Source organism: Bison bison, unplaced genomic scaffold, assembly GCF_000754665.1.
Source record: "Bison bison bison isolate TAMUID 2011002044 unplaced genomic scaffold, Bison_UMD1.0 scf7180017864368, whole genome shotgun sequence".
Taxonomy (NCBI): domain Eukaryota; kingdom Metazoa; phylum Chordata; class Mammalia; order Artiodactyla; family Bovidae; genus Bison; species Bison bison.
In genome coordinates, this window is record NW_011494940.1 from 1551791 (window position 1) to 1562207 (window position 10417).

A 10417-nucleotide genomic window follows, 5' to 3' on the forward strand; every position below is an offset into this window, starting at 1 on the left:
GTGTATTTCTTTTCATGGCTGGATGTGTTTTGGCCAATTTGATTTATGCCCCTGCTAGTTCACTACATATTTCGTCGATATGTGTTTTATGTCTAACATCAATGCTCTGTGCAACGCAATACAGTTAAGTAGCAGACAAGGTATCTATTCATGTATTCAACTATAGCTATATCTGTAAATATGTGGAAATGACCCTGTATCATCCTACATAGAAATTTATGAGGCTGCTCTTCATATAACTGGAAACCCTAACAAACAACAGATTCTTTCCTACCTAACTTAGAAAAGAGAAGGGGGTTCTCCTTGGTTCCTAGATGAAGTGTTTACCTTGTCAATCTGAATGTGATTGAGACAGTATTTTGTTTGGGGTGGGTTTTTTAAAAAAAATAATAGTTTTGATCTAAATAAACACCTGTCAGCTTTTCAGCTGAGAAAGTGAAGAAAAAGTAACTTGGAGACTTACTCAGTGTTAACCAGGATTTAAGCAATATCAAAATGATAATAAATCTCCTTTCAAAGCAGCATAGGATAAATTCTCAAGTCCTTTTCTTAAATTCTCATCTGAAAACTTAGATTGTTTAATTTCTTAGCCTAATTGTATTTTACCAAGGAAGATTCATGTACTTTCTGTATTTCCTTAGGGAGCCAAGAACCATGGAGTAGTCATGCCAGATGCGAATAAGGAAAACACCCTGAACCAGTTGGTTGGGGCAGCATTTGGAGCTGCTGGTCAGCGCTGCATGGCTCTTTCAACAGCAATCCTTGTGGGAGAAGCTAAGAAGTGGCTGCCAGAGCTGGTAGAACGTGCCAAAAAACTAAGAGTGAATGCAGGTAACCAACTTTTAGACTTTGCATCTCTGGCACTAAGCTCTGGGTTTTGCATTGGCCTTGTCCAGTGGGAGCAATCATGTTTATTCTTACCACTGCCTCTCTTTGTACTGGACTACTTGTCATTCAGATTCATCTTTAGTTATCACTCATCATTTATGTTCATAAAGACCTTAAATACTTCTGTATTGTTTACAGGAGACCAGCCTGGAGCTGATCTTGGCCCTCTGATCACCCCCCAGGCAAAAGAGCGTGTCTGTAATCTGATTGATAGTGGAACAAAGGAAGGAGCTTCCATCCTTCTTGACGGGCGAAGTATTAAAGTCAAAGGTTATGAAAATGGGAACTTTGTTGGGCCAACCATCATTTCAAATGTCAAGGTGACTGTGAATTATTTATTTCACAAACGTATGAGCTGAAGGCACCACTGGAGACAATGGAATCTCATTCCTCTAATTTATAAATGAAGGCATTTAATGACTAGAGACCTCATCTCTTGCCAGAATTACTCAATTATTTTATCTCAAGTCTGAATGAGTCACCCCTCCTGACTCCCAACCTCTTTCCACTATATCAGTGGTTGGAAACTTTCCGTTAAGGGATAAAAAGTGAATATTTTTGGCTTTGCAGGAATAAATAGCCTCTGTCACAAATACAGTCTATCAACCACCCAGTGTTTATTGAGCCCTCCTAGTACTGGCTCAGCAGTAAAGAAGCCACCTGCAATGAAGGAGACCCAGGTTGAATCCCTGGGTTGGGAAGAGCCTCTGGAGGAGGAATGGCAACCCACTCTAGTATTCTTGCCTGAAGAATTCCATGGACAGATGGACTTGGCAGGGTAGAGTCCATAGGGTTGCAAAGAATTGGACACGACTGAGTGATTAACACTTTCACTTCACTTTCAATGTTTATTAAATACGTGCATCTTCACCAGAAAACAACGAAAGAAAAAGAATTGGTGTCAATTTTTATTTATCAAAACTCTGAAAGTTGCTTATCTAAAATTAATGACTACATTGAGAGGTTTTTTTTGAAGTTCATATATCCCCACTATTCCTATTATAATCCTGAATAATCAAGAGTTGAATCTAAGTATAATAGAAATTATGAGATTTTTTTGCCACAGAATCACTGAGGAAAAATCCACTTACCCAGCTTCAAACACAGCGACAGTAGTGAAAGATGTTTTGAATGTTTAATGTGACCTGATACCAAAATAAAAATGGACAGACTCATTTAGGAGGCAAAGGAATGAATAAGAAAGGATTATTTATGTTACAGAAAACTTACCACAGGATTTCTTTAAATAGAAAAATTCTCCTGTTATGTTTTTAATATATATTTGATTTCTAAAATGAATTTTCAAGTAGCTTTTCAGTAACATAACAGTTGTGTAAACAAGTAATACAGGCACAAATCAGGAAGCTAGTGATGGGTCATGAGATCAAAAAATACAGTGCATAAAGGAAAGGAGTGTAGTTATGTCATTGTAGAAATACGAGTTTCAAGTTACTTATGATTGGTAACTTGGAAGATGGAGCATGGCAAGAAAGGACTTTTTTTTTTTTACAGGTGATTTAAAATGAAAAGAGATTACTAACCTAAAAATTGTGCATGTAAGCTGTGGGTAATAAAGTACCAAATAAGCAAAAAATACTGACTTCTTTTCCGATGCATCACTCCTGGCAGCCAAACATGACCTGTTACAAGGAAGAGATTTTTGGCCCAGTTCTTGTAGTTCTGGAAACAGACACTTTGGATGAAGCCATCAAGATTGTAAATGACAACCCATATGGAAATGGAACAGCCATCTTCACCACCAATGGAGCCACTGCTCGGAAATATTCCCACCTGGTGGATGTTGGACAGGTTTGTGAACAGAATTTTTAGGAGATTCTTGTAGCCATGTGTACAGTTTCCTGTGTAAGGGGAGAAGGTAAACAGTGATCAGTCACTGCCCTCTGTTCTCCCTTGATGCCCCATTTCTTCCTCAGGAATAAAAGCTCATGGGATGGAGGATCGGGTGGAAGGTGGGTAGTTAAATTCGTCTCTCTGATGCCCGGCACTTGTGCTTCTAAATGGAGAGTTCCTTCGTGGAGTCTTTTTCTTAGTGGTTGATGTGGCTTTGTTCTGCTTTAGGTTGGGGTGAATGTGCCCATTCCAGTGCCTTTGCCAATGTTCTCATTCACGGGCTCTCGCGCTTCCTTCAGGGGAGACACCAATTTCTATGGCAAACAGGTAACTTCAAGTTTTAAAAAAATATTTTTCCTCTAAGAAACTCTCTTGAACATATTCAGAAACAAGGATTCTGCAAGAAAGGGACTGCCTGCAGCTTCTGTGAGGTTATATGTTGTTCAGCAGTGCTTGTCAGTAGGTTCCCTAGAAAAGATAACAAAAGTTAATAAAAGTTTGCTAGTTCCTGAATAACTCAAGGCAACAGAGTTTTGGGGGAAGAGCATGAGTAAGTCCAAGCTTTTGTATATGCCCTCTCCTCTGCCTGTGACCCTTTCTTCCTATATCCCCTTTCTGCCCTCCTTCATCTGACTGTTAACCACCAGTTTAAAGTGTGGACTTGCTAAAGAAAGTCACCTCTCACCACCATCCCCTCCAGTGCTGGCTTGGGTATGTCCCTCAAGTGCTCCCACCACACATTTCCTGTTAGTCACTCATTTATTAAAACTTTTATTGAGCACCTTCTGTATATTAAATAATATTCTAAATATAATAAATGCTGTAAGTATAGCATCAAATAAAAAATAACTATATAAAGCAGATCTGGAACCAAATTACCACCATTGTCACATCCTTCAACTTGTGCATATACCCTAAAGCAAGACCAGGCATGGCTTGATCAAACAGTAGAAATGGATTGGAGCCCAGTGAGTGAATGAGGGAGAGAGTAGTAAGAGATGAGGTTAGAGAGGTAGACAGAGGCAAGTCAATGAGACTATTTAACTCATGTTAAGAAGCCCTTATCACACTGTAATTATTATTATCTGAAGGATGTAGCACCAGAGCAAGTAACCAAATACATGTTGGACAAATGGCCTAGTGAAAAGTTCTTTGTAATCCCACAGAAATACAGCTGTTTTGGAACCTTCAGTAAAAAATTACTTGTTTTCTATACAGGTCTCTCTTTATAGGTTAATAATAAATTAACGGTGGGATTACATAGCAGAGTATGACAGTGTGGCCAACTGGTTAAGACAACACTCATTGTTTCGAGATGGATTATCCAATTTGTGCATTAGTCACAGCTTTTGTAAAAATGATTAATTTGATACTATTAGACATTTCTTTCAAGGGAAGCAGAGTAAAACTGTTGCTTAAAAGTTTGTTGGTTTGGGGTTTTTTTTTCAACCCCCCCCCCGCCCCCGCCCCGTGCCTTTGTTTAATTACTGTAAGTTACTCTAGTACGTGAACCAGTAAGTGAGGCTTTGTAGAGTAAAAGACTGACCTTATGTAGTGTTTGAAGTCTTAAATCCTTAGGTAATTAAATTGCTATTTTGCATTCTGTAAAGAAGACATAAAGGTATTCTTACATAATAAAATGTAAACTTTAGTTGTATCTTATATTAAAAGTATATAATAATCTCTAAAATTGTTTTCACTATATTAACATGGCCCAGATTTTGTCTATTAATTCTAGAGGTGTATTTTAATCAAGCTAGTGAGTTGTGTTCTAACAGTACTCTTCTAGCTTGCTAGTAATTTTGTGTGTTAAATTTGTACACTCTATTCTCTTTTGCTCAAGCCTATTCTTATAAAATAAATACAAGTTTAACAGTTTACATTGTCCAATTTTTCCATTTAGATGTTCTTGGCTAGTTTTAGCATAATGATAGCTAAGATTTGACTCTTTACTATGTGCCAGGTAATATGTTAAGTGTTTTACATAGATTATCTCATGAATAATTTATTGAATTCTGGTTGTACCTATTCTGCAAGTAGGAACATGAATAACATTTCACAATACCTCCTTCAAAAGTTGATTAAAAGAAGAATCATGAAACCCCCAGGCATATATGATAACTCTTTTTTTTCTTTGTTCTCTGTAGGGCATCCAATTCTATACTCAGCTAAAGACTATCACTTCTCAATGGAAAGAAGAAGATGCTTCTCTTTCCTCACCTGCTGTAGTCATGCCTACCATGGGCCGTTAGAAACAAGTCTGTTCCAGACTCGGTGCATACTGAGTAATCACTGTTTATTCTTGACCAACTCCAACTGCCTACTTTACTCAGATCAGATCCCTGGGATTGGAATACCTTGTAACTAAAGTCTTTCTCAGGACCATTGACCCCGGTTAAGTTGCTAATAGGGAGACTCCTAGTGTAACTCTGAAACCAGATTTTCACTTGCTCTTCATAATTTTATTTTTGAGATCACTGTTCTAACTGTGAAATGCTTCTCTGGAATAAGAGCTTAGACCTGTTTTCTAAAAATTCTCCCCATTTCTGATAAATGACGTGGAGGGAACATTAGTGCGTGTAAAGAAGATCGCCCAAGGAAGAGGAGCTCTTGGAAGGAGACATAGGTCAAAAATAATTCACCCTTTGGTTGATCCTCAAACACAGTCCTACATAAATGCCAGTGGGTCAGACCCCTCTGCCAGCTTTGCGGAGCCTCTCATTTATCCCACGTTACAAAGACATAATCCATCTCTGCTTATCCCACAGTTGTGACAACTGCTGCTTTCTTTCCTGCTGAATGCCACTTTGTCCTAGTGATTCATGATCACAAATTCTACCATTGTCACTGTTCCTGCTTCTTAAAACCACTTACTATGGATACCTCAACTTTTTGGATAAATCAACTTTTTGTTGTTTGTGCCAAGTGTTACATTTCAGGGTTTGCTTCAGTAATCACTAATTAGTGCTTCAGTCATTAACTTAGATGCCAGCAGGTTTTGCTTTGTTTTTAAGAAAACTATTTCAAAAGTTATATTAGGCCCAGAAATCAAAAGAGTCAGCCAGACTCTTTTTTTGTTTTTATGTTCAACAAGATCTTACATTTATTAAGAAATGATTAATGGTTAAAAAAAAAAGGCAATGCCTTTTTCTCATTAGTTGAACAAGAAACTGAAGAAATATTACCTATATGTTTTACAGTATTTTTCTCTTCCAAAATTTATTTCTGAAAACAAGTTTTAACCACCGTTCTGCACTTTGAAATAAAATTAATCCTGACTAAATCAGTATAATGGACAAGACCAGAACATTTCTTAGGACTCCTGGTACTCTACTTTAAGTAACAAAGGGTTGGAGAAAATGAACCACCCTTAAAGATACAACCTTGGTTAACACTGTTAAATTCTCCAAGACAAAAATTCTTCCTGATTCTTCCAGTTTGGAAGGGGAAAACAAAATTTCCACTTTTTGGAATAGAGACCCAGAACCTTCAAACTCAAGTGTTCTCCAAGTGTGAGCAAGATTCTTACCTAAAGTAAGTCTAACCTGATACTACTTGCTGAAGTTTTTATATTGTGCTTTTCTCTTGCCTGCATTTCTCATTTGTGATAACTTTTTAATGAAAGAACCCTTAATGTAAAGTAATTGATTAGAGCCTAAGAAATTTCAAAGCTCTCTATGTGTGAGGTAGTAGAAGAAATGCATTAACAGCTCTTCTGCAAACATCTTTATGCTTTTTGTTTCTTTGCTATAGCTCAACTTTAAGTCAGAACAGAAATTTATGTACTAAACAGAATAGATTCTTTGTGCTCTACCATGCTGGCTGAATCCTGTCTTTCTGATATGGTCTTCACCCACTAAACTAGGAGACGGCTTCTCATTTCTGATAGAGTTCTGGTTGTCAGGCAGATGATGTGGGTCATTAATTTTTCTGCTTCCTCATTAGTTACATAGATAATACTAACCTATTCCATGGGGGTTATTTAATGAATTAAGGATGATAAAAACCTTGAAAATGTTTGTGCACTCTGGATTTTAGGCTTAATATTACTACCACCTGCTAGATAGAAAGTCACAACCTTCAATCACTTAAGGTGATTGAACTTTAATAAAATATGTTTTATGACCCTACTGGCCCTTTTTTTTTTTTTTTTAGGGGAGGAGGTCTGCCTTCCTAAAGGTGAGGCAATAGAAATTTATGATTTTGTAATAGAATGCTCCTTGTTTTATCTCTTATTACAGCTGGAAACTGACAGTAATACTTAATCCAGTCCAACAACTACTGGGTTGAATGAAAGGTCATTTTTGTCTAAATTCCAAGTGGAATTAAATGTAATCACAGAGACACCTAAGTTTTCCTTACATTTAAGGGAAATCACTCTTTAAGAAATGCTAACTCATCAGAACTGTGTTGCTATTATCAGAATCAACTCATTTGGCTAGCTATTTGCTACTCAGAAGACTTTCTTATTTCTTAGATGGAAAAAAAGTCTGTATAGTTCATGCTAGTAGCAGCTAAAAATGTGGCCTCATTTGAAATTTCTCAGATTCTACATTGTACTAATTGATTATGTACAACAAATTACAAGTAAAAAGCTCTTGAAACCCTGTTTTTGTTTTGTTTTTTTATGGTACCATACTTCCTTACAATGCCTTTATCTGCTAGCCTGTAGTGACTCAGCTTCCCAGCTCTGTACAAAGCCAAGAGGTACGTGGTCATTGTTTGCTGCTGCTGCTGCTAAGTCACTTCAGTCGTGTCCGACTCTTGTGTGACCCCACAGACGGCAGCCCACCAGGCTCCGCTGTCCCCAGGATTCTCCAGGCAAGAACACTGGAGTGGGTTGCCATTGCCTTCTCCACTGTGTGAGAGTGAAAAGTGAAAGTGAAGTTGCTCGGCCGCGTCCAACTTGTAGCGACCCCATGGACTGCAGCCTACCAGGCTCCTCCATCCATGGGATTCTCCAGGCAAGAGCACTGGAGTGGCTTGCCATTGCCTTCTCCGGGTCATTATGTTTATTCTTACATAAATGATAGTACATATTTTAGCTGGGCTATATATTTCAAAAGGCAATTTATAGGTTTTCCACACTAAAAGCACAAATATGCATTTGTATTCAATATATGCTTTCCTTAATATGGACATTGATATTAAAATGTCCACAATCCAAAAAAAAAAGTCCACAATCTCATACTAATGTTATTACTCATTTCACTGATCCCTGAGAACTGACTAGTAGAGAAAAGAACTGTGACTTAGAAGAAGCTGCATGAGGAAGAGGAACAGTTACGTGTATTGTTTGGTTAAATTACAGCTCCTTACTGTGTCAGACTCTTGTGATCCTTTCTGAATATTGCGTATCAACAGTTCACCAGTAGAATTTAAGATTGGTACTTGCTGGGTGATGAACGTTTGATCTTGAAGCTTATTTTCATCCCTACAATAATGACAGTGAGACTTGTCAACAACTGTACACACATGGAACTTGGTTCAAAAAAATAGACTTATGTTATTCTCACTCAATTCTTGTATGTATAAGATGTCCACAACCACCACTGCGATCAGGCTCACATTCATTGACTGTCAAGAGAGCTTACCCAGACTCCTTTGTTGTTTCATCGTCCGGAACAACATAGTCTGGAACTGGAGGTCTAGAGCTCTGGCTGTATTTCCTGTAGTGGGGATATGTTAACAATGAGGCAGCGTCGTCACATGCCATGTACTTCAACTACACTTTTAAAACTGCTAAAGGAAAATGTTTCAATTGGATGGGTTTCTAATTTTCAAAAATGCTATTATACACACACAGAGGCAAGTATATTAGGCAAGTTAATTAAAACTTACATTCTCCTAAAGTTGAGACACTGACTTTAAGAAATGGAAATACTTATGAAGATAATCATGATATTCATACAACAGATAATAATTGTGATGGGCAAGGTTGAACCAGAGTACTGACCAAAAGCAAGCCCAAAAAATTCCCTTCCCACAAAAAGAATCTCAAAACACAAGAAAGTTACCCAATGGAGATAGACCCAGTATGAAAATTTTTCCTAATACTTTGGGAAATCTAGTTTAAGAACAGGAAAATAGGCCCTCTCACCTTCTGAGATGGCCCACATTCTATCTATTGATTCTCTGAGTATTCTTTTTCTCCCTGAATGAATCTGCTTTATTTTTGGACTATTTAATACGGCCAGATTTTGAATGGGGTTATGCTGCTTTCATATGCATCTAATTTAAGACAAGTTTTAGGAGTGGGGGGTGTCTTTATTTGCTTGCAAAGCAACCTACTAAAACTGTTTGTAAGTCTGTGGAGCCCACTTTCAAATTAGGATGATGTTGATTTCCAGTTCATCACTGAAAATACTACTTGTATTTCTTCTGTCTAGAATGCTTTTTCTACCTCCCTTTTGTTCCTGTTTGCCTTTAGAGATCAGCTCAAGTTTTTACTTCCTCAGAGACTTTTTCTGATCTCAATTAGGTCAGACTCCCCTAATCTAAGCTCTCTTACCACTAAATACCACTCCTTTGAACCTATGTCAGAGTGGTATTTTTCTTTGTGTGATGACATGAACAATATTTTTCTTCCCACGTAGATCATAAACTCCCTGAAATCAAGCATATGTCTTTATTTGCTTAACACTATATCCTCAATAAATTGTCGTTTAGTCGCTCAGTCGTGTTCGATTCTTTTTCGACCCCATGGACCATAGCTGCCAAACTCTTGTGGGATTTCCCAGGCATTAATACTGGAGTGGGTTGCCATTTCCTTCTCCAATATATATGGCATTCAATATATATTATGGTAAATGAATTGATGGATTAAATAAAAATTTAAATAGCTCCATAAATGTTTATGGAAATGTTTCTATATTTTTCATATGGAAAGTATGGTTTTCCATATTTTTCATTTGCCTTTCATACCACCTTCATTTTTTTTTTTGTCTGTTTATGTTGCTTTATTACAACAAAAACAAAATATTATCTGTATTATTTTGGCAATAAATGGCAAAAAGATTCACATTTCCATAGCCCTACTAGGTTTTTTTTTTTTTAATTGTATTTTTAAATTTTACAATATTGTATTAGTTTTGCCAAATATCGAAATGAATCCGCCACAGGTATACCCGTGTTCCCCATCCTGAACCCTGCTCCCTCCTCCCCCCCCTACCCTCCCTCTGGGTCGTCCCAGTGCACCAGCCCCAAGCATCCAGTACCGTGCATCGAACCTGGACTGGCGACTCGTTTCATACATGATATTATACATATTTCAATGCTATTCTCCCAAATCTCCCCACCCTCTCCCTCTCCCACAGAGTCCATAAGACTGATCTATACATCAGTGTCTCTTTTGCTGTCTCGTACACAGGGTTATTGTTACCATCTTTCTAAATTCTATATATGCGTTAGTATACTGTATTGGTGTTTTTCTTTCTGGCTTACTTCACTCTGTATAATAGGTTCCAGTTTCATCCATCTCATTAGAACTGATTCAAATGTATTCTTTTTAATGGCTGAGTAATACTCCATTGTGTATATGTACCACTGCTTTCTTATCCATTCATCTGCTGATGGGCATCTAGGTTGCTTCCATGTCCTGGCTATTATTAACAGTGCTGCGATGAACACTGGGGTACACGTGTCTCTTTCCCTTCTGGTTTCCTCAGTGTGTATGCCC

The 10417-nt window shown here is 37.6% G+C and overlaps 2 protein-coding genes across 2 annotated transcripts in view; one reads left to right on the top strand and one right to left on the bottom strand.

Annotated features, from left to right (window-relative positions):
• The window catches only part of ALDH6A1 (aldehyde dehydrogenase 6 family, member A1), a 20199-nt gene extending 12851 nt beyond the window's left edge, over window positions 1–7348 (top strand). The window contains exons 8-12 of the mRNA XM_010855754.1: window positions 642–831; window positions 1027–1208; window positions 2518–2697; window positions 2968–3066; window positions 4887–7348. Of these exons, the coding sequence (XP_010854056.1) occupies window positions 642–831; window positions 1027–1208; window positions 2518–2697; window positions 2968–3066; window positions 4887–4991 (756 nt within the window). The 3' untranslated portion in view covers window positions 4992–7348. The remainder of the gene's footprint in view (window positions 1–641; window positions 832–1026; window positions 1209–2517; window positions 2698–2967; window positions 3067–4886) is intronic.
• A 342-nt stretch (window positions 7349–7690) lies between these two features.
• Window positions 7691–10417, bottom strand: part of CCDC176 (coiled-coil domain containing 176) — a 44807-nt gene continuing 42080 nt past the window's right edge. The window contains exons 10-11 of the mRNA XM_010855758.1: window positions 8334–8408; window positions 7691–8173 (exon numbers count right to left, since the gene is read on the bottom strand). Coding sequence (XP_010854060.1) covers window positions 8023–8173; window positions 8334–8408 — 226 coding nt within the window. The 3' untranslated portion in view covers window positions 7691–8022. The remainder of the gene's footprint in view (window positions 8174–8333; window positions 8409–10417) is intronic.